The sequence below is a fragment of the Muntiacus reevesi genome, chromosome 3 (assembly GCF_963930625.1).
Source record: "Muntiacus reevesi chromosome 3, mMunRee1.1, whole genome shotgun sequence".
Lineage (NCBI taxonomy): Eukaryota > Metazoa > Chordata > Mammalia > Artiodactyla > Cervidae > Muntiacus > Muntiacus reevesi.
Window position 1 is genome coordinate 87074246 of NC_089251.1, and position 25170 is coordinate 87099415.

General features: G+C 41.4%; 1 protein-coding gene across 1 annotated transcript in view; it reads left to right on the forward strand.

Moving 5' to 3' along the window:
* Window positions 1–1192: 1192 nt before the first annotated feature.
* Window positions 1193–25170, forward strand: part of NLRC4 (NLR family CARD domain containing 4) — a 43514-nt gene continuing 19536 nt past the window's right edge. The window contains exons 1-4 of the mRNA XM_065929468.1: window positions 1193–1286; window positions 11509–11635; window positions 13505–13765; window positions 14668–16665. Of these exons, the coding sequence (XP_065785540.1) occupies window position 11635; window positions 13505–13765; window positions 14668–16665 (2260 nt within the window). The 5' untranslated portion in view covers window positions 1193–1286; window positions 11509–11634. The remainder of the gene's footprint in view (window positions 1287–11508; window positions 11636–13504; window positions 13766–14667; window positions 16666–25170) is intronic.

Below are 25170 nucleotides of genomic sequence, written 5' to 3' on the forward strand. Positions count from 1 at the left end.
TTCAAAAATCCAGGCTGATAGCACAGTCCCTGGTCTGGTTTCAGAGAAACCCTTCTCACAAGTTGGGATACACTGCTGTTAATAGTATAGAAAACCAAGAATGTTGAATTTATTTAGGGTAAAACTTCAATATCCCTCTATATCGGATAAGTTAAGTTAGAAAGCTCTTTTTGAAATAAGTTTTGTAACATAAAAAATTCCTGATTGTGCCAAGGTAGGGGCAAGAGTATGCAAGAACAGCATTCTAAAGACAAGTGCTGGGGGAAATGTCTCCATTCCTGAGGCCTGATGCAAACCTGCTTCTTGGAACTTGTGGTTACAAGCTCTTAATGTGTATGTACAAGTGGAAGCCAGTGGCTCTTCAAAGTCAGGAGGATGCCCTGAATACCATCGTGGAATGGATCATCAGTGGTGGTCCATTTGCTCTGTGTTAATCTTGCTCAGGACTCTGGTGAATAACAGTACGCATTTGCTAAAGTCTCCTGGAATCCGAGGGCTTCTCAGGTGGCGCTGGTGGTAAAGAAGCCACCTGCCAATGCAAGAGACATAAGAGACACGGGTTCCATCCCTGGGTCGGGAAGATCCCCTGGAGCAGGGCACAGTAACCCACTCCAGTATTCTTGCCTGGAGAACCCTATGGATAGAGGAGCCTGGCGGGCTGCAGTCCATGGGGTCACACAGAGTTGGACACAACTGAAGCGACTTAGCACACATGCACTCTGGGACCCAAGGTATAGATGAGAAGGATGAATTTGGCTGCGGTAGCAATAAACTTTAACTAACCAAACCAGCTCATTTCATTTCTCTTGCTTTCTGTCTTGGCTAATAATAAAAATTAATATACATTAAATGTTCAAAACACATTGTTTTCATTTTAAGCTATAGAATAATAAATTAACAGCAACAGAACTCACGTTTTGTGAATAAACAGGGGAAAAATGAGTAATTCCTTTCCTGATGTGAATTTCCAGCTTTGCATCTTTTAAGCTCATTTCACTTGTACTTAACATTCATCTTCTCTTTTTGAACTGGAAGTTCATACTGTGTCCAAACCATTCTTTCTATGCTTTGAAGAAAAAGAAGAACTTGTCAGTGTTTGCCCTTCTCTTACAATCCCCTTCCGGGAATGGAGAGACTTCAGACCTACAAGAACACTGGATTTTGCTATGAAACAGAAAGCAAATGAAAAGAAATTTTATTTTCATTTTTAGTCCATGATGAGAAGCTTTCATTTTAAAAGTGTCTTTTGATCCATCAAGAAGAGGGCAACCGGATTGCTCAGCCAGGTACTGTGGGGACAGAGAATGGGGTATTAAGTGGGTTTTGGAACCAAATATTGACATTTGGATTTACATTCATTTAAAGTTTGTTTCTGCTGGGTATGAAGCCTTACGTCTAAAGAGGGCAGTGTTGCATGGCTGGTTGGATTTGCCAGCAGGGAGACTTTAGGGGTCATGAGTCTGGTCTGCTGTTGTTTCATCCAGTTTTTCAAAACTGAGGTTTAAACTAATGTTAAGTCAGAGGGGTGCATCTGTGTTTACTGTGAGACAAAGTGAGGGGAAGGACTTTGAAAATACTTTGGGGCTTTATAGATACGAAACCTACTCTCATTCATGAGACTTCTGCTAGAGTTGCAGAAGTTCAGAGCTGAAAAGGCATGGGGGCACTGCTCAGTCCATCCACTCTCCTGAATTAGGAGAAAGCCGCTATCTAGACAGAGAAGTGAAGGATGCTTAGAGGACCCTTGTTATTGATAGGGTCTTTATGGACTTTATCTCAGTTAATCCTTATGACCCTGGAGGAGAGGGGGGAAAATGCAGAGAGAGGTCAAGTGACTTGCTGCAGATTATGCAATAATTGTCTAAAGAATTGTCTAAAGATGGGATAGAACCCCATTTCCTGTCACGGTTCTCTTAACAGTTCAGCAACTTTCTATAATACTAATTGTGTTAGCCTGCTCTGGCTACCATAACAAAATACCACAGACTGGGTGACTTAAACAACAGAAAGTTATTTTCTCACAATCCTGGAGGCCAGAAGTCCAAGGTAGACAGAATGTTGGCAGGTCTGGCTTCTAAGGCTGCTCTCTTAACTTGCAGACGGCTGCCTTCTCCCTGTGTCCTCCCACGATCTCTCCTTGGGGCATGCATCTCTCAGGTCTCTCTTTGTGTGTCCAAATCTACTCTTTTTATAAGGACACCAGGAAGATTAGAACTTCAACATATGGATTTCAGGGGGGTGGGGTGAACACAATTAAGCCTGTGACATTAACAGCAACAATAATCTGTGAGATTGCTGGAGTCTACTGGAGATCTCAGTACATTCTAGACTAGAGCCTTTTTACTAGAAAGGGAGACAGATAATACCCACTGATCATCTCTGTCCCAACTGCTTTCATGTTTAATCTTATTTATTTGTTTATGACGGTGCTGGGTCTCCGTTGCTGCGTGGGCTTTTCTCTATTTGTGGTGAGTGGGGGCTACTTTCCAGTTGCGGTACACTGCCTTCTCATTGCTACGGCTTCTCGTGTTGTAGAGCACAGGCTCTAGGGCTCTCCGGCTTCAGCAGATGAAGCACGTGGGCGCAGTAGTTGTGGCTCCCGGGATCTGGAGCACAGGCTCAATAGTTATGGCTTAGTTGCTCTACGGCATGTGGAATCTTCCTGGAATAGGGATCTAACCCGTGTCTCCTGCATTAGCAGGCAGATTTCAATTCACTGCACCATCAGGGAAGTCCTAACAGTTTTTTTCTAATTTTTATCTATAAACTGAAGAATGCCGCATAGACATGAGTTTTATGGGTCCTGAGGAAATTCAGTTCTTTAAGGAACTCATGTAACCATTCTGAAGAAAATATCTATTTTGAGAATTAGTCTAAATAATATTTTCCAAAGCACAAATATAGGAAAAGGACATCTTCTATGTAATTCAATTATTCTCTGACATTTTGCTTCAGGGTGAGGGCTGGGGGTGTTCAGAGCCATAGTCAGGGTCCAGGGGAGCCAGCTTTTATGCTGGTGGGTAACAGATTGGATGACCTGAGCTTTGGACTACAGGCAGAGTTTATTCTTCAGAGAAATAAGTAACAGGTCAACAGTCTCTGACTAGGTTTTCTGATCTAGTCACAGACTTCTCTGTGGGTAGGAAGACTCTCCAGTATCCAAACTGAATATTAATTTTTAACATCTTCAAAATCAGCTCAGATTCCTGCCTGATGATCCATGTAAAGTTTTAATCACTTTTGCAGGAAAGGTGAATGGATGGCTAACTTTGGGTCTAGTTTATTCTGTTTATATGTGAATATAAAAAACTTCTTGGCTCTTTCCTCTATCTTCTTCCTCTTTTTTCTGTTCTCACTTAAACTCTGACCGATTCAACAGAGGTCTGACCCATGCTTTCTTCCAAGGGGCATGCAGGAAGGGAAGGAAGAAACTATAGCAGCTGTTATCCTTTCTGTGTACCAGTCACTATCCCTTGATTGAGGATTCCCAGCCTGTCAGTGCTAGAGCTGGAATTTACCTCAATCCAGGCATCAAAATACAAATTAGGCCCTTGCTCACACTCAGGAGTTGTCCCAATCCTTGTTCTCAGGCTCTTTCCCCTATAGTTCTTACCTTGTGCAGTTTCCTCTGGCTAGAAATAGCCTTTCTGTTTTACAGCCTCATAACTTTGGTTTCCTTTAAAAACAATTCCAAACTTACCCACTCCAGGCATATTTAAAATCCCTCCATGGAAGCCCTACTGACCTTCAAAATTTCAGTTCAGTTCTGTTCAGTCGCTCTGTCGTGTCTGACTCTTTGTGACCCCATGAATCGCAGCACGCCAGGCCTCCCTGTCTATCACCAACTCCTGGAGTTTACTCAAACCCATGTCCATCGAGTTGGTGATGCCATCCAACCATCTCATCCTCTGTCGTCCCCTTCTCCTCCTGCCCCCATTCCCTCCCAGCATCAGGGTCTTTTCCAACGAGTCAACTCTTCACATGAGGTGGCCAAAATATTGGAGTTTCAGCTTCAGCATCAGTCCTTCCAATGAATGCCCAGGACTTATCTCCTTTAGGATGGACTGGTTGGAACTCCTTGCAGTCCAAGGAACTCTCAAGAGTCTTCTCCAACACCATAATTCAAAAGCATCAATTTTTTGTTGCTCAGTTTTCTTTATAGTCCAACTCTCACATCCATACACGACCACTGGAAAAACCATAGCCTTGACCAGACGGGCCTTTGTTGGCAAAGTAATGTCTCTACTTTTTAATATGCAGTATAGGTTGGTCATAACTTTCCTTCCAAGGAGTAAGCGTCTTTTAATTTCATGGCTGCAATCACCATCTGCAGTGATTTTGGAGCCCAAACAAATAAAGTCTGACACTGTTTCCACTGTTTTCCCATCTATTTGCCATGAAGTGATGGGACTGGATGCCATGATCTTAGTTTTCTGAATGTTGAGCTTTAAGCCAACTTTTTCACTCTCCTATTTCACTTTTATCAAGAGGCTTTTTAGTTCACCTTCACTTTCTGCCATAAGGGTGGTGTCATCTGCATATCAGGTTATTGATATTTCTCCCAGCAATCTTGATTCCAGCTTGTGCTTTTTCCAGCCCAGTGTTTCTCATGATGTACTCTGCATATAAGTTAAATAAGCACGGTGACAACATACAGCCTTGACGTACTCTTTTCCCGATTTGGAAACAGTCTGTTGTTCCATGTCCAGTTCTAACTGTTGCTTCCTGACCTTCATATAGGTTTCTCAAGAGGCAGGTCAGGTGGTCTGGTATTCCCGTCTCTTTCGGAATTTTCCACAGTTTATTGTGATCCACACAGTTGAAGGCTTTGGCATAGTCAATAAAGAAGAAATAGATGTTTATCTGAAACTCTCTAGCTTTTTTGATGATCCAGTGGATGTTGGCAATTTGATCTCTGTTTCCTCTGCCTTTTCTAAAACCAGCTTGAACATCTGGAAGTTCTCGGTTCATGTATTGCTGAAGCCTGGCTTGGAGAATTTTGAGCATTACTTTACTAGTGTGTGAGATGAGTGCAATTGTGCAGTAGTTTGAGCATTCTTTGGTATTGCCTTTCATTGGGATTGGAATGAAAACAACTTTTCCAGTCCTGTGGCGACTGCTGAGTTTTCCACATTTGCAGCATATTGAGTGTAGCATTTTCACAGCATCATCTTTTAGGATTTGAAATAGCTCAATTGGAATTCCATCACATCCACTAGCTTTGTTGGTAGTGATGCTTTCTAAGGCCCACTTAACTTCACATTCCAGGATGTCTGGCTCTAGGTGAGTGATCACACCATCGTGATTATCTGGGTCGTGAAGATCTTTTTTTGTACAGTTCTTCTATGTATTCTCGCCACCTCTTCTTAATATCTTCTGCTTCTGTTAGGTCCATACCATTTCTATCCTTTATCGAACCCATCTTCGTGTGAAATACTCCCTTGATATCTCTAATTTTCTTGAAGAGATATCTAGTCTTTCTCATTCTGTTGTTTCCCTCTATTTCTTTGCATTGATCGCTGAGGAAGGCTTTCTTATCTCTCCTGGCTATTCTTTGGAACTCTGCTTTCAAATGGGAATATCTTTCCTTTTCTCCTTTGCTTTTCACTTCTCTTCTTTTCACAGCTCTTTGTAAGGCCTCCTCAGACAACCATTTTGCCTTTTTGCATTTCCATGGGGATGGTCTTGATCCCTGTCTCCTGTACAATGTCACGAACCTCCATCCATAGTTCATCAGGCTCTCTGTCTATCAGATCTAGTCCCTTAAATCTATTTCTCACTTCCACTGTGTAGTCATAAGGGATTTGATTTAGGTCATACCTGAATGGTCTAGTGGTTTTCCCCACTTTCTTCAGTTTAAGTCTGAATTTGGCAATAAGGAGTTCATGATCAGAGGCACAGTCAGCTCCTGGTCTTGTTTTTGCTGACTGTATAGAGCTTCTCCATCTTTGGCTGAAAAGAATATAATCAATCTGATTTCAATGTTGACCATTTAGTGATGTCCATGTGTAGAGTCTTCTCTTGTGTTGTTGGAAGAGGTTGTTTGCTATGACCAGTGTGTTCTCTTCGCAAAACTCTATTAGCCTTTGCCCTGCTTCATTCCGTACTCTAAGGCCAAATTTGCCTGTTACTCCAGGTGTTGCTTAACTTCCTACTTTTGCATCCCAGTCCCCTATAATGAAAAGGACATCTTTTGGGTATTAGTTCTAGAAGGTCTTGTAGGTCTTCATAGAACTGTTCAACTTCACCTTCTTCAGCATTACTGGTCAGGGCTTAGACTTGGATTACTGTGATATTGAATGGTTTGCCTTGGAAACGAACAGAGATCATTCTGTCATTTTTGAGATGCATCGCAGTAGTGCATTTCGGACTATTTTGTTGACTATGTTGGCTATTCCATTTCTTCTAAGGGATTCTTGCCCACAGTAGTAGATATAATGGTCATCTGAGTTAAATTTGCCCATTCCAGTCCATTTTAGTTCACTGATTCCTAAAATTTCGACATTCACTCTTGACATCTCCTGTTTGAACACTTCCAATTTGCCTTGATTCATGGACTTAACATTCCAGGTGCCTATGCAATATTGCTCTTTACACCATCGGATCTTGCTTCCATCACCAGTCACATCCACAGTTGGGTGTTGTTTTTGCTTTGGCTCCATCTCTTCATTCTTTCTGGAGTTAGTTCTCCACTGATCTCCAGCAGCATACTGGGTACCTACTGACCTAGGGAGTTCATCTCTCAGTGTCCTATCTTTTTGCCTTTTCATACTGTTCATGGGGTTCTCAAGGCAAGAATACTGAAGTGGCTTGCCATTCCCTTCTCCAGTGGACCATGTTTTGTCAGAGCTCTCCACCATGACCCATCCGTCTGGTCATGGCCCTACTCAGCATGGTTCATAGTTTCTTTGAGTTAGACAAGGCTGTGGTCCATGTGATTAGATTGGTTAGTTTTCTGTGATTGTGGTTTTCAATCTGTCTGCCTGCCCTCAGTTGATATCATGACCTGCTAATGAGTTCAGCAGTTTGAAAAATTGTCATCAAGGATTCTGTTTCATCCTTTGTAGCTTTTCTTGCTTCTCTCATCTCCGAAAGCCTCAGATGGTTGGCACCTCACCCAGATGCACTGGGGTCCAGTTCTTTGGTGTCCCATACATTAGTCATCTAAGAAGTTCCATCTTAATCGCATTTATATGTCCAGTGATGAAAAGTTTGGCCCTAAGAGCATGGTTATTTGCATCTTAGCGGGGTGTTCCTCACATATTTGACATTTAAACAAATCATTTCAGACACCTCCCTTCTTTATATAATTTAATTTTTAATAATAGTCATATGACAGGATTAATAATAGTAATGGCCAAAAGGAAACTCAGTGACAATTTTCTTTTTTTTTTTAATTTAATGTGGCAAAATACATGTAATATGATATTTACCATCTTAACCATTTGTAAAAAACAGACATTGGATTTTATTTTATTTGTTTACTTTTTGGCCATGCCACATGGATTGTAGGGTCTTAGTTCCTGGAACCAATTCCCCAACTATGGAAGCAGAGTCTTGACCACTGGACCACCAGGGAACTCCCCTATCTTAACCATTTTTAAGTGTACAGCTCAGTAGCAGTTATGTATATTAACACTGTGGTAGAATCTACAGAACTTTTGCATATTGCAAAATTGAAATTACCTCCTTTAAGCAAGAATGCCCCATTTCCACCCTTCCAACAGCTCCTGGCAACCACCATTCTACTTCCTGTTTCTGTGAATGTTTTGGCTACTTTAGACATTTCATGTAAGTTAAAGCACACAGTTTTCATCTTTCTATGACTAGTTTATTGCAGTTAGCATCATGTCCTCAAATTTCAGCAATATTGTAGTTTATGACAGTAGCTGCCTTCCTTTCCTTGGGACAGAATAATCTCTAAGTCCATCCATGTTGCTGCAAATGGCATAATTTCATTCTTTTTAATGTCTGAGTAATATTCCATTGTATATATGTACTACAACTTCTCCACCTATTCCTCTGTTGATGGACATTTAGTTTGCTTAAACCTAGGAATATTATTCAGCCATAAAGAAGAATGAAATGATGCCATTTGAAGCAATATGAATGGATTTAGAGATTATCAGAGTAAGTGAAATAAGTCAGACAGAGAAAGACAAATATCGTAAGATACCACCCATATGTGGAATCTAATTTTTTAAAAAGAGATACAAATGAACTTATTTACAAAACAGAAACAGACTTACAGATAATGACAACAAACTTATGGTTACCAAAAGGGAAATGTCAGGGTAGCAGGGAGGGATAAATCAGGAACTTGAGAGGAACATACACACCAGAGGATCTTCCCAACCCAGGGAACAAACCCAGGTCTCCCACATTGCAAGTCGATTCTTTACTCTCTGAACCACCAGGGAAGTCCCAAACATTCATGTACTACTGTATGTAAGATATATAACCAACAAGGACCTACCGCACAGCACAGGAGATTCTATTCAGTATTCTATGATAACTTGTATGAGAAAAGAATCTAAAAAAGAATGAATATGTGTATATGTATAACTGAATCACTTAGCTGTAGACCTGAAACACAGCATTGAAAATAAACTATACTCCAATAAAATTATAATATTTAAAAATAAATAAATAAAATATGATTTCAGGTTTCTGGCATCAGTCCCAGTGTTCTGTGTCTTGCATAGCCCTTTCTGCCCTGAGAAACAGAAATTATATAACTTGTTTTTTACTGTGCAGACTAGGGAGGATTCACAAGTCTGGTCTGGTGAGCTTCCAGGAAATAAATTTTAAGTGTTTATATAAAGTTTATTCATACTTTCTTGATCTAGAAGTTATACAGGAAACAGCAGAGAACTGAAATAAACCAGGCTCTGAAGAGAGGGAACTCTTAAGTGTAGGCAGAAGGGTTGAACTGTGACACCCTGTAGCATCCACAACTTGGAAAACAGGAGGTTTGATTTTAGGACTTAGGTGATTTAGAAGCTGCATTACTATTAATGTTCACCATCATTTCCTGTTTCTCTGTTCTGATTGCTTTTGCTATGTAATAAACTGCCCTAACTTGTCATGGTAAAAATAAAATAAAACAAAATAAATTTAATATGGGAATGCAAACAATTCTCAAAAAGAAAAAAACTGAAGAGTTTACACTACCTTTTTTCAACACTTACTATAAGGATATAGTAATCAAGACAGTGTGATATTGGCATAAGAACAGATATAAACCAGTGGAACAGAATAGAGTCCAGAAATAGATTCACAAATTCAATGGGTAAAAGATATTCTCAACCAATCATGATGGAAACACTGTATATCCCTATGGGAAAAACGTGAAACTCAACTCCTTATCTCACATCATAACCAAGAAAATTATCTCACAGGGGATCAATGGGGATTTCCCTGGCGGTCTAGCAGTTAAGAGTCTGTCTGCCAGTGTAGGGGACACAGGTTCAATCCCTGGTCCAGGAAATAAAATCACACATGCTACGGAGCATTGAAGCCCATGCACCACAACTACTGAACCCCCAAACTCTGGAGCCCATGTGCCCCAGTAAGAGAAGTCACTGCACCAAGAAGCCCACGGATCACAACTAGAGAGCAGCCGCCACTTGTTAAAACGAGGGAACACCCAGGTGCAGCAACGAAGACCCAATGCAGCCAAAAATAAGCAGACAAACGAATAAATGGGACCTAAATAAAATCTAAACTGACAAAACCTCTAGAAGAAAATAGGTGAAAATCTTTGTAGCTCAGGATGAGAATGATTTTGTTGATAGGACACAAAAAGCATGAATCAAAGAAGAAAAAGTTAGTAAGTTGGGCTTCATAAATATAAAAATGCTTTGCTCTTCAAAAGACGCAGAGGAATAAAAGGCAAACCGTTGTACTAATCATATTTTTTATTTTCCGTATTTTATGGAAATAGAAACATATGTCTATAAAGATACTTGTCCATGAATGTTCACAGAAGCTTCATTCATGACAGCCAAAAACTGGAAACAAACCAAATGTCTATCAACTGAACTAATAGGTAAATAGATCTTTTCCAACAGTGAAATACCGCTCAGCCATTTAAAAAGGACTGAACTATCAACACCTGCAAACAATGAGGCAAATTTTAACAGCACAATAGTAAGTGAAAGGAGCCTGACACAGGAGTAACACTCCATTTGTCCATTTACATGAACTTCTAGAACAGGCAGGGGGTTCCCAGGTGGCTCAGTGGGAAAAGAATCTGCCTGCCAATGCAAGGAGACTCAGAAGTGGGTTCCAACCTTGGGTCAGGAAGGTCCCCTGGAGGAGGAAATGGCCACCCATCCTAGTATTCTTGCCTGGAAAATCCGACAGACAGAGGATATCGGTGGGCTACAGCCCACAGGGTCGCAAAAAATTGGACACAACTAAGCACACATGTTGCTCTAATGGTCCAGTAGCAAGCGATGAGAATGAAGACAGAACAAGAAATCTGGAGCAATGGGCCAGGGACCTGCAGCCTCTATTGGACTGAGGTGTAGAGTCCACTCTGAGTCCAGATTTTACTCCTAATTGCAGATGACAAGACTTTCTTAGATCTTATCTTTCTCAAGACACTACACTGACATAGCCCAGATCTCCTTGTTTTTACCCCAGGCCTTTCCCTTCTGGACTAGTCTTGGGAACACTTAGCAAGTGTGTAGGCAGCATTCATGCCTGCTGCCGACAGGCCTGTTCCAAGGTCCATGCTTTCATAATCCCAGTCATACTCCCTTCTGGGTCTGGTCTTGGGGTTTGTAACAAGGCGATTATTCTAAGAAAAACATGAAAGATAATCATTAACACAGTTTCTTAATATACGCTGTTTTTCCAGGTGCTATTTCTGTGAAATTTCTCAAGGGTGTGAAAGTACGTTATTAGGAATTCCCACTACACACACACACATGTGCTAGAACAGGCAGAAGTAATTTATAGTTAAAGAAATCAGATCAGTGGTTGCTTTGATGGGGACTGTAAAGAGGCACAGGGAACTTTCTGCACTGATAGGAATTTTCTAAATCTTGACTGGGGAAAAATTAACTTTGGTGTATAGATTTGTGAAAGTTTCTTGTATTTTATTGTGCGTGAAGTATATGTCAATGAGATTGATTTTTAAAACGAGGCCGTTTGGGGACTCCCCTGGTGATCCAGTGGTTAGGATTTGCCTTCCAGTGCAGGGTTCTACCCCTGGTCAGGGAGCTAAGACCCCATATGCCTCATGGCCAAGGAACCAAAACATAAAACAGAAATGATGTTGTAACAAATTCACTAAAGACTATAAAAATGGTCCAAATAAAAAAAATCTTAAAAAAAAATGAAGCAGTTTAATACTTAACTGGTACAGGAAGGTCTCAAAAACTTCAGCAAATGAAAAAAACAGATGTCAAACATTATGTAATCTGTGTTCTTCTTGGTGTGGAAAAAAAGAAAAGGAAAGTGACATAGGTTGCTTCCTGATAGTTTCTGTCTTGTTAGTTTTACAGAATGAGGAGCCATTTTACAGAAAGAAGAGGATAATATTGGAGTCATATTTGATTTCTCCCTTTGGAAATAATACTGTCTTTTGAGATACAGAAAGCTGGGAAGTTTTTATTCAGAAAAAGTAAGTATACTAGAAATCAAATCTGCCTGATTACACAGTGTGCTTTCAAATATGGGTGGTATTGAATAGAAAAATTAATTTATGCCTTCCTTTGATCAGTTATATATGGAATTTCCATCATATCTTCTTCTGTGATTTGGAGAATTCAGTTATAAATATGGTGGCCCGTGATAAATGTCAGAACCACAGATAAGCCACAAAGAATGACGGTTTTAAAACATTGGTCCCCTGCCATCACCTGTTCAGGCTTATCCTCCTGGTAAGACAGCACAGAGGTCTGTCAAGATTATTGTGAAGAAACATGGTGTAGATCTAAGTGGCAACAAAGATGTAACTCTTTCCACCTTGATGACCAGGTCTAGAGTATGCTGTCCAATGTAGATAGTAGCAAGTAGCCATATGTGTCTATTTAAAACGTGAATTTAAATAAACAAAAATTAAATAAAATTATAATTCAGTCACACAGTCACACAGTCATGCGAGCCACATTTCAACTGCTCAATATATAACATGTGTATCATCTCAGAAGATGTGGTGACATTCCAGCTGAGGTTAGCAGTAGGGATCAGTGACAGAGACAAGGTGGACCTAGGATGGGACTCTGGAGGTCTGAGCGCCTGACAATGCAGTTCAGATCAGAGAGGCCCTGGGGTCTTTGGGAGCAGATATCCACTTGAATCTGTCAAGAAAGATACGAAAAGCAGGAGCAGCCTAGCCCGGGAGAAAAGTAATGCAGACAATGTCTGAGAGTACCACACCAGAGAGACATTTCTCAGAGCTGGCAGGGACTGCCTGGGAGAGTTAGATCTTGGCAAGTCAGACATGAGACAGCTTTTCCAGGGAACCTCACCACGAGAGATGAGCGTTTTGCAGTGATACTTTTCAGAAAACACCAAATTTCACCGCAGATAAAATGCGCTACTCCTTTGAGTGATGGCAACAGAATAGCGGCTAACAATAGTAGCTAACATTTATTGAGTTATTACTTTCTATGAAATACTATACATGAATTCTCATTACAACTTCATAAGTAACTTCTCAACTCCATTGTACAGATAAGGGACCAATGGTATACTGGAACTGGTTCTTGCTGTTTTATGAGACCTGATTGCTGAATGTTTATGCTTTATGCTAGCCAGCTGACATACACTGTTAGCTTGAAATTGGCCACAGTGAAAATATTTATAATGTGCACATTGGTAGGTGCTATGAATCTGGGCCTTTACCCTCAGAGAGGCAGTGTTTTCAACAGTTAGCAGCGCAGCACTGAAGCCAGCAGAGGCTTAGCAACTTGCCAAGTTTGCCCTGCTGGCTCAGATGGTAAAGAATCTGTCTGCCAATGCAGGATACCTGGGTTTGACTCCTGGGTTGGGAAGATTCCCTGGAGAAGGAAATGACTACCCACTCCAGTATTATTGCCTAGAGAATTCCATGGACAGAGGAGCCTGACCGGCTACAGTCCATTGGGTCACAGAGTCAGACTTGACTGAGCAACTAACACTTTCACTTTCTCAAGGTTACACAGATGGTAGCAACTGGTAGATTGTATGCTAGTCTCCTTGTTTGAAATCCCAACATCTTACCCCTCCGACCTTACTCTTGTACAGTGAGGACGAGATTACTCACTTCACTTTGTTATCAGAGAATAAAACATCTTGTTCACCAAGGACTCTGATGTTAAGAATGAGGGGCTTTACAGAGCTCTTCTTGAAGGCCTGGAATTCAAGCATTCAGTATTCCCATAATTCAAGATAGGTCCAAAGAAGGTGGTGGTGGGGAGATGAATGACCCTAATGCTCTGGCAACATGATACTAGTATACATATTTGTATAAATGAATAACTATGTATATTTCCCCTCACTCCCTCAGTGAATTTCATAAAGGAGAACAGTCAAGTTCTCATTCAAAGGATGGGAATGACTGTGATAAAGCAAATTTTGGACGAGCTATTTGTATGGAATGTTATGAATTACGCAGAAGTAGATGTCATTTGCTGCGAGAAATTTGACCAGGATGCTGCAAGAGCGGTCATTCACATGATTTTGAAGAAGGGTTCAGAAGCCTGTAACCTCTTTCTTAAATCCCTTAAAAAGTGGAACTATCCTCTGTTTCAGGAATTGCATGGACTAAGTAAGTATCAGTTTGCTTTTATATGTTCTACAAACAGAATAAACCATTAAGAAGATCCATAATGCCCATGACAGAGCCTCTGCTCTCCTCCCTTTTCATATTGCTGGGCTGTGAGCTTTGGTCTCATTCAGGAAAAGCTTAGACACTCTCAGGAAAAACACTCCCACTAGATTACTTGATGGTGAAGTCAAATAAGAAACTCCAAGGTCAGGGAATAAACGATTTAGCATAGTCTGACTTCAGAATCAAACTGGATGATGAAGGTACTTAAGTAGTCAATGCAGGGACTCAACTGGCAGTTCAGAGGTTAAGACTCCACACTTCCACTGCAAGGGGCACAGATTTGATCCCTGGTCAGGGAACTAAGATCCATCATGCCAAGTACCCCCCACCCCTAAAAAAGAGAAGTCAATGCAGTAGTAGTTTTCAACACTCCTCAATCTTATGAGGACCACCTTTGGACAAGTGGCCCCGTGACTACCTGCTCTGATCCAAGCACCATGCTAAAGAGAGCCTGAGTGACTAAAGAAGCATGATTCTGCTTTTCATGAAATATTAATCAAGGTTAATTCTTGATTTGCTGAGCATCACCCCAGACCATCATTCTAAGCCATTTCCCCACTAGTCTCATGCACTTTCCTTATCCCAAACACTGGCTCATCTCCTTTCCAATCAGCTGCTACAAAGTTTGGTGGTGGGAAGAAAGAAACAGAAGGGGAATGAAGGTAAAGGGTAATGGGGAAAAGCAGGAGTAAATATCTGGAACCCCTTCTGCCAGCTCAGAACTGGGGAAGGAAATTAAAGTCAGATTCTCAGCACCACCCCTCCTTCCTCCTCCTGAACACTAAGTTCTGGGGAAACACAGAACTGGGTCCTTTTTAACCTCACCTCTTCTCTAACAGGTCTTTTTCATCAGATGTCAGAAGAAGACTTAGATGATTTTGCTCAGGAATTAAAGTACTTCTATCAGAGCCCATCTTTTCTCAACTTCTATCCCCTGGGTGAAGATATTGACATCATGTTTAATTTGAAAAGCACCTTCACAGAACCGGTGCTATGGAAGAAGGACCAACACCATCACCGCCTGGAGCAGCTGACACTGAGTGGCCTGCTGGATACTCTTCAGAGCCCCTGCATCATCGAAGGGGAATCGGGCAAAGGGAAGTCCACTCTGCTGCAGCGCATCGCCATGCTCTGGGCCTCTGGAGAATGCCAGGCTCTCACCAAGTTCAAATTAGTCTTCTTTCTTCGTCTGAGCAGGGTCCAGGGTGGACTCTTCGAAACCCTGTGTGACCAACTCCTGGATATACCTGATGTGATCAGTAAGCAGACTTTCATGGCCAAGCTGCTGAAGTTGCGGCAGAAGGTTCTTTTTCTCCTTGATGGCTATAATGAATTCAAGACCCACAACTGCCCAGAAATTGAAGCCCTGATAAAGGAAAACCACCGCTTCAAGAATATGGTTATCGTCACCACCACCACAGAGAGCCTGAGGTACATCCGGCAGTTTGGGGCACTGGTTGCCGAGGTTGGGGATATGACTGAGAGCAGTGCCCAGACTCTTATCCAGGAAGTGCTGAGAAAGGAGTTCGCTGAAGGTTTGTTGCTCCAAATTCAGAAATCCAGGTGCCTGAGGAACCTGATGAAGACCCCTCTGTTTGTGGTCATCACTTGTGCAATTCAGATGGGAAAAAGTGAGTTCCACTCTCACACACAAACCACGCTGTTCTGTGCCTTCTATGATCTGCTAATAAATAAAAACAGGCATAAACGTAAAGGGCTGGCTCCAAGTGAAGTCACTCAGAGCTTGGACCACTGTGGAGACCTAGCTCTGGAGGGTGTATTCTCCCGCAGGTTTGATTTCGAACCAGATGACTTGTCCAATGTGAACGAGGATGTCCTGCTGACAACAGGACTCCTCTGTAAATACACAGCTCAACGGTTCAAGCCAAAGTATAAATTCTTTCATCAGTCATTCCAGGAGTACACCGCAGGACGCAGACTCAGCAGTTTACTGACATCTGGAGAACCAGCGGAGGTGACCAAGGGGAATGGTCACTTGCAGAAAATGGTTTCCATTTCAGACATTACATCCAAGTACAGCAACCTGCTCCTGTACACGTGTGGCTCCTCTGCCGAAGCCACCCGGGCTGTTCTGAAACACTTGTCAGCAGTGTATCAACATGGCAGTCTCCTTGGACTTTCCGTCACCAAGAGGCCTCTCTGGAGGCAGGAATCCATGCAAAATACGAAAAGCACCACTGTGCAAGAAATTCTGAAAGCCATAAACATCAATTCCTTTACAGAGTGTGGAATCAACTTATTCCATGAGAGTATATCCACATCTAGCCTGAGCAAAGAATTTGAAGGTTTCTTTTGTGGTAAAAGCTTATATATCAACTCAGAGAATATCCCTGACTACTTATTTGACTTCTTTGAAGATTTGCCTAACTGTGCAAGTGCTCTGGACTTCGTTAAACTGGACTTCTATGGGGGGGCTGTGGCTTCGTGGGACAAGACCACAGAAGACATAAGCAGGACCCAGGATCAAGAGTTCTCAGGAACCTACATTCCCAGCAGGGCTGTGTCTTTGTTCTTCAACGGGAAGCAGGAGTTCAAGACCTTGGAAGTCACACTACGGGATTTCTGCAAGTTGAGTAAGAAAGATATCAAATATCTGGAGAAAATATTCAGCTCAGCTACAAGCCTCAGGTTGCACATTAAGAGATGTGTTGGAATGGGTGGAAGCCTCAGTTCAGTCCTCACCACCTGTAATAAGACCATTCATTCTCTCATAGTGGAAGCCAGTCCCCTTACCCTAGAAGACGAGCAGCGTATCACATCTGTGACAAACCTGCAGACCTTGGGTATTCATGACCTACAGATTCAACGGCTGCCAGGTATTATGAACACCAGCAGTTTAAGCTATAATCCAACCTGGTTATTTATTGCAGAAATATTAGCTATCATTTGTTTTGCTTGAAATTTTCCAATAGTTTCAACCAGGAGTCAGGACTTAGAAGGGAAGTGGGAGGGCTTGGGAGAGAGTTCCTTGCTGGGGGAAGCTGTCAGGTCGGAAGGCCCTAGGGTGGATTCCCATAACTGAAGCCCTATAGTCTGACTGCATAGCTATGCAGCAGTGTGTACGGTGGTGTGTGAGTGTGTGTGTGTATGTAGGCGTGTGTGGGCGTGTGTATGTATACAGTAGGTTAAGCTTGTTTTCTGTGAACCCTCCATCTTGTCAGCATCTCTGTCTCATCCCAACACTCACTGCTTTCCTACCAAGTAGCACCTGTCCTTCTTTGAAGTCTGTGAGGAAAACCACCCATTAAATGATCACCTGCAGAAGCTAGTGGCCAGTCGTGTCAGCATATACCCAGTCCCACCTCCACCCCAAGCATCATTCATTTTGAAAGAAAATTTTGGGAACAGGTTTTGCCTAACAAGAAGAAATTCAAGACATCAGACACAATACATACAGGGCAAATCTTCCTGGGTAAAGGGGAGTTTTCCCCAAATTCAAAATAACACTGAAGGTGAGGGTTACCTGGGTAGACCAGCCACACCTGTGTAGATCCCTCCTGTTGACCAGAGAGAGGGCTGCCGAGTTCTCTGTGGTTATGGGTCAACAGGAGCCTTGCTTTATGTGACTGTTATCTGTGATTGGTTTTCATCCACAAATGATTTTCCTTTTGGCTCTGCCTCACTTGTCACCATGTAGGGGACATTTTCTATCATCTTGAGAACCTAGAATCTTCTGTACAGATAAGCTTTGCAACCTTCTACTTAATACAAGAATCCCTTCTATAAGGCTCTGGATAGTTACTCAGACTATTAGACTACCTTCTGTGTTAGAAGGCTTATTGTCTCCTCTTGATGGCAATTCCTTTGTGCCAATTTGGCAAACTGGTCACTTACAGGCTGAATTTGATCTACATATAATTAAAAATTTCCTTTTTAATGCTAGCCAATATTTTGTTCTTAATATTTTAAGTTTATTTTTTTAGTAAGATATTCACATGGTCCAAATTATAAAATAATCTATAATGAAAAGTCTCCTTCCTTTCCCTCTCCCCTCACAATGATTCTTTTCCTTGAAGGAGCTGTCACCATTTTGAAGTTGGGAGATGTCATATGAAAATACAGGATTCTCATTTCTCTTTAAAATTACAGACTTGACAATTGCACTTGGTTTCAACTGGCTAGAGCTTCATGATCTGATCCTATGCTCTTTGGACAAGACACATAATCTCCAGTAAGACACAGAGGTCACCTATTCTACTTCTTGTAATAACATCATCTCCCTCATCCTCTGACATTTGAGTGTGTAATCAGCACTTATTTTTTCTTACAGCTATGAACTAGTCACTACTGAAGAGCATGTAGGTTATTTTCAGCTTGGGCAATTATAAGTAAAGCTACTATAAACATTATTATGCAAGTTTTTATGTAAAAATAAGCTTTCAATTCACTTGGGTAAATACCTAGTGCTGGAACTCCTGAGCCATAGGACAAGTGCTTGTTTAACTTTTGAAGAAACTTCCCAGCTATTTTCCACTGTGTACCTTTTACATTTTCAATAGCAATACATGAGAATTTTAGTTGTTCTACATTCTCACTAGCACTTAGTATTCTTCCTATTTTTCTCTTTTGTTTCATTTTATAATTAAAAAAAAAGGAAGCAACAATACCAAGTGCTGCTGAGGATATGGAGAAACTAGAACTCTATGCATAGTGTTATCTCATCAGAGTTGGCTGATAAAAGTTGAAAATTTTTCATGCGCTTATTTGCCACCTTAGTGAAATGTCTGTTCAAGTTTTTACTCATTCTTAATTGGGTTAATTTGTTTTCTTAGTGTTGCATTTTAAGTGTTTTTTTTAATACATTCTGCATACAAGTCCTTTGTCAGATAAGTGATTTGAAAATATTTTCTCCAACCTGTAGTCTTTTCATTCTTTAAAAGTGTCTTCCAGACGCCGGCGCGCTCGCGCGAGAGGGCGTAGCAAGAGGAAGGGGTGGGGTTAGAGCCCAGGTGGAGGGAGATGGGGCGGGGCGGGCGCGCGACCGTTAGCGGTCCCGGTCCGCTACAACCGTCAGCGTCGCGGTGGTCCCCGCGGCCTCAGTCTCCCTGGGTAGCAGTCCGCGTGACTCGGCCCCCGTTTGCACGCTCACCCCCTTCGCCGGCGCAGTCACCGCGCGGGGCGGCGGCCCGTGAGGTAGCTACCACGGCTTGTGACAACGAATAAAGCTCCGGGACAGCGGCTCCCTCGGCGAGAACTGGACGGGCGGTCCCAGCCGGGAGCGGCGGCCCGTGTGCTACCGTGAGGAGCGACCGGCGGAGGCGACCTCCGGCCCGGCCCCGCACCAGCCGCCCGGCAGGCGCGACATGAGCCTGGTCTGGCATCCGCGGGATGCTCCTTGAGCCCCATCTCCTGCTGTTACCTCCGGGGGACGGTTGTGGCCACACCTACAGTATTTTCCAATAAATCATTGTTTATTCTTGCAGCGGCGGCGCCGAACACGCTTCTTTAGTTTTAATTTTTTCAACAAGTTTTACCCAGCACTTATCCAGCGAAACAACTTGATAACCGGGTCAAGGGAGCAACCGTTCTGTTAGGAAACCTCGGACTGAGCAGCTTGTGGAAGCCAGCATTTGCAACGACCTCCTCACATGCTTTGAAGACCATTGCGTCTTCCTGTAACTACCAGTGTGCACAGAATCTAACTCAAGGAACGTCTTGGTCCAGCGATGCAAACAACTGAAGTTTTAAGGTTTTATTTCTATTGCTAGATGATCTGAATTCCCCCAAGAACTTGGAACTATTCTGTAGCCTGCTAACGTGGATTCCCTAGTGCACGCCCTTCTCTTTCAGCCTATAAAAAAAAAAAAAAAAAAAAAAAAAAAAAAAAAAGTGTCTTCCATAGGACAAAAGTTTTATTGCAGTCCACTTTTTCTCTTTGTGAATCATGCTTTTGGTGGCATGTCTAAGAACTCTTTGCATAACCCAGGTCAACATGATTTTTTCCATATTTTCTTTTGAAGCTTTACATTTTACATTTAGATCTGTCATGCATTTTGAGTTAGCATTTGTATAAAGTGTTAAGTTTAGATCAAGGTTCATTTCTCTTCCCTATGGATATCCAGTTATTTTGTTTATTGAAATGACAATTCTATCATGTTTGAATAACCTTTTAATCTTTGCCCAAATTATTTGGCTATATTTATTTGGCTGAACACTATTTTCAATAGTATTGAAAATACTATTTTCAATCTATTTTCAATACTATTTTCAACCTTTTAATCTTTGCCCAAATTATTTGGCTGTATTTATTTGGCTGAATACTATTTTCAATTTATTTGGCTGAATACTATTTTCAATTGATCTTTCATTTGCCAATATCCATGCCTATTTTTGTCAATACTCCATTGTCTTAGTAACTTTTGCTAATAGTAAGTCATAAAATTGGGTAGTATTATTTCTTCAAATTACTTTTTCTTTTTCTAAAAAATTACAAAATATTTCAGTTCCTTTGTTCTTCCATATAAATTTTAGAATCACTTTTTTTTTTTTTTTTTGGCTAGGCCTCATAGCCTGTGGGATCTTGGGATCTTAGTTCCTCAACCAGGGACTGAATCTGACCCCCTCGGTAGTGAAAATATAGAGTTCTAACCACTAGACCAGCAGTGAATTCCAAAGAATCACATTTATATTGTCAAAAATTCTTCCTGAGATCTTGGTTGGAATTACATTGATCTACAGACTAATTTGGGGCTCTCCACGTGGGGCAAATTGTAAAGAACATGCCTGTCAATGCAGGAGACGTAAAGAGACACTGGTTCTATCCTTGGGTCCAGAAGACCCCCTGGAGGAGTGCATGGAACCCACTTTAGTCTTTTTACATGGAGAATTCTATGGACAGAGGAGCTTGGAAGGCTCCAGTCCATAGCTTCATGAAGAGTCAGATATGACTGAAGTAACTTGGCACACACATGGATAAACTAATTTAGAGAGAACTGACATAATTTTTTTATGTTGAATATTTCAACCTATGACCATGGTTTCTTTTTCTATTTATTTAGATTTTTCTTAATTTTTTTTCATTATTTTGAACTTTTTATCATGTTGATCCTGTATATGTTTTATTAGATTTATACCTTTTACATTCTTTTGTAGCTATTATAAATGGCATTTTAAAAAATCTGGTTACTGGGATTTCCCTGGTGGTTCAGTGACTAAGACTTCTTGCTCCCAATGCAGGGGGCCTGGGTTCAATCCCAGGTCATGGAACTAGATCCCAAGTGCCACAACTAGGAGTCTGCAGGTTGCAATGAAGATCAAGATCCCTTGTGCTGCAACTAAGACCTGGTGAAGCCAATATAAATAAATAAATATCTTTTAAAAATCTGGTTACCAGTTATTTATTGCTACTAGAGAAATTCAGTTCAGTTCAGTCGCTCAGTCGTGTCCAGCTATTGGCGACCCCATGGACTGTAGCACAGCAGGCTTCCCTGTCCAACATCAACTCCCAAAGCTTGCTCAAACTCATGTCCATCGAGTCAATGATGCTATCCAACCATCTCATCCTCTGTCATCCCCATCTCCTCCTACCTTCAATCTTTTCCAGCATCAGGGTCTTTTCAAATGAGTCAGCTCTTCACATCAGGTGGCCACAGTATGGAAGCTTCTGTTTTAGCATCAGTCCTTCCAATGAATATTCAGGACTGATGTCCTTTAGGATAGACTGGTTGGATCTCCTTGCAGTCCAAGGGACTTTCAAGAGTCTTATCCAACACCACAGTTCAAAAGCATCAATTCTTCAGCACTCACCTTTCTTTACAGTCCAACTCTCACATCCATACATGACTACTGGAAAAACCAAAGCTTTCACTAGATGGACCTTTGTTGGCAAAGTAATGTCTCTGCTCTTTAATATGCTGTCTCGGTTGGTCATAGCTTTTCTTCCAAGGAGCAAGCATCTTTTAATTTCATGGCTACAGTCACCATTTGCAGTGATTTTAGACCCCCCCAAAATAAAGTCTGTCACTGTTTCCACTGTTTCCCCATCCATTTGCCATGAAGTGATGGGACCTGATGTCAAGATCTTTGTTTTCTGAATGTTGAGTTTTAAGCCAACTTTTTCACTCTCCTCTTTCATTAAAAGGCTCTTTAGTTATTCTTCACTTTCTGCCATAAGGGTGGTGTCATATGCATATCTGAGGTTATTGATATTTCTCCTGGCATCTTGATTCCAGCTTGTGCTTCATTCAGTCCGGCATTTCACATGATGTACTCTGCATGTAAGTTAAATAAACAGGGTGACAATATACAGCCTTGACATACTCCTTTCCCAGTTTGGAACCAGTTTGTTGTTCCATGTCCAGTTCCAACTTTGCTTCTTGACCTGCATACAGATTTCTCAGGAGGCAGATAACGTGGTCTGGTATTCCCATCTCTTTCAGAATTTTTCAGTTTGTTGTGATTCACAAGGCCAAAGGCTTAGACATAATCAATAAAGCAGAAGTAGATGTTTTTCAGGAACTCTCTTGCTTTTTCAATGATCCAATGGATGTTAGCAATTTGATCTCTGCCATTCCTCTGGCTTTTCTAAATCCACTTGAACATCTGGAAGTTCACAGTTCACATTCTGCTGAAGCCTGGCTTGGAGAATTTTGAGCATCACTTTGCTAGCGTGTGAGATGAGTACAGTTGTGCAGTAGTTTGAGCATTCTTTGGCATTGCCTTTAAAGTGACTATTTCCAGTCCTGTGACCACTGCTGAGTTTTCCAAATTTGCTGGCATATTGAGTGCAGCACTTTCACAGCATCATCTTTCAGGATTTTAAATAGCTCATCTGGAATTCCATCACATCCACTAGCTTTGTTCATAGTGATGCTTTCTAAGGCCCACTTGACTTCACATTCCAGGATGTCTGGCTCTAGGTGAGTGATCACACCATCATGATTATCTGGGTCGTGAAGATCTTTTTTGTACAGTTCTTCTGTGTATTCTTGCCACCTCTTCTTAATATCTTCTGCTTCTGTTAGGTCCATACCATTTCTGTCCTTTATTGAGCCCATCTTTGCATGAAATGCTCCCTTGGTATCTCTAATTTTCTTGAAGAGATCTCTAGTCTTTCTCATTCTATTGTTTTCCTCTATTTCTTTGCATTGATCACTGAGGACAGCTTTCTTATCTCTCCTTGCTATTCCTTGGAACTCTCCATTCAAATGGGTATAGCCTCCCTTTTCTCCTTTGCCTTTAACTTCTCTTCTTTTCTCAACTATTTGTAAGGTCTCCTCAGACAACCATTTTGCCTTTTTGCATTTCTTTTCCATGGGGATGGTCTTGATCACTGCCTCCTGTACAGTGTCACCAACCTCCATCCTCCAGTTCTTCAGGCACGCTGTCTACCAGATCTAATCCCTTGAATCTAGCTGTCACTCCCCCTGTATAATCGTAAGGGATTTGATTTAGGTCATACATGAATGGTCTAGTGGTTTTCCCCACTTTCTTCAATTTAAGTCTGAATTTGGCAATAAGGAGTTCATGATCAGAGACACAGTCAGCTCCAAGTTTTGTTTTTGCTTACTGTTTAGAGCTTCTCCATCTTTGGCTTCAAAGAATATAATTAATCTGATTTTGGTATTGACCATCTGGTGATGTCCATGTGTAGAGTCTTCTCTTGTGTTGTTGGAAGAGGGTGTTTGCTATGAGCAGTGCATTCTCTTCACAAAACTCTATTAGCCTGTGCCCTGCTTCATTCTGTACTCCAAGGTCAAATTTGCCTGCTACTCCAGGTATTTCTTGACTTCCGACTTTTGCATCCCAATCCCCTATAATGAAAAGGACATCTTTTTTGGGTGTTAGTTCTAGAAGGTCTTGTAGGTCTTCATAGAACCACTGTTCAACTTCAGCTTCTTCAGCATTACTGGTCAGGGCATAGACTTGGATCACTGTGATATTGAATGGTTTGCCTTGGAAATGAACAGAGATCATTCTGTCATTTTTGAGATTGCACCCAAGAACTGCATTTTAGACTCTTTTGTTGACTATGATGGCTACTCCATTTCTTCTAAGGGATTTTTGCCCACAGTAGTAGATATAATGGTCATCTGAGTTAAATTTGCCCATTCCAGTCCATTTTAGTTCACTGATTCCTAAAATGTCGATATTTACTCTTGCCATCTCCTGTTGGACCACTTCCAATTTACCCTGATTCATGGACTTAACATTCTAGGTTCCTATGCAATATTGCTCTTTACAGTATCGGACTTTACTTCCATCACCAGTCACATCCACAACTGGGCGTTGTTTTTGCTTTGGCTCCGTCTCTTCATTCTTTCTGGAGTTATTTCTCCACTCTTCTCCAGTAGCATATTGGGCATCTACCGACCTGGGGGGTTCACCTTTCAGCGTCCTATCTTTTTGCTTTTTCATACTGTTCATGGGGTTCTCGAGGCAAGAGTACTGAAGTGACTTGCCATTCCCTTCTCCAATGGACCATGTTTTGTCAGAACTGTCCACCATGACCTGTCCATATTGGGTGGCCCTATACAGCATGGCTCATAGTTTCATTGAGTTAGACAAGGCTGTGGTCCATGGGATCAGTTTGATTAGTTTTCTGTGATAGTGATTTTCATTCCGTCTGCCTTCTGATAGATAAGGATAAGAGGCTTATGGAAGCTTCCTTGTGGGAGAGACTGACTGTGGGGGAAACTGGGTTTTGTTATGATAGGCGGGCCATGCTCAGTAAATCTTTAATCCCATTTTTCATTGATGCGCAGGGCTGTGTTTCCTCCCTGTTGTTTGACCTGAGACCAAACTATGCTGGAGGTAATGAAGATAATGAGGACCTCCTTCAAAAGACCTCATGCATGCACTGCCACAGTCAGTGCCCCCCGACCCAGCAGCAGAAATACAATTGATTTTTGTGTGCGTTGATATTGTACTCTGTATCTATGATCAACTTATTTCATGTCCCCTCCAAAAAGAATATTTTTATTTCTTCCATTCCAATTTGTACACTTTTTATTTCATTGTCTTGTCTTATTGCATTGATTATGACTTGCAGTACATAGTGTTGAACAGAAGAGATGAGAGTATCCTCCCGTTTCTGATCTTAGGGAGAAAGCATTCAGACTTTTACTATTAAGTATGACATTCATTAATTGTCATTTTTTGTTTTTTTTTTAAGATGCCTTTTATCAGGTTGAGGAAGTTTCCTTCTATTCCTAGGTGGCCGAAAGTTTTTCTCATGAATAATTATTAGATTATGACAAATATTTTTGCTGTATCAATTTATATGATCATTTCATTTTTCTTATCTAGAATGTTAATATAGCGAATTACATGGATTGATTTTCAAATATCAAAACAATCGTGCATTCCTGTATGAAGCTCAC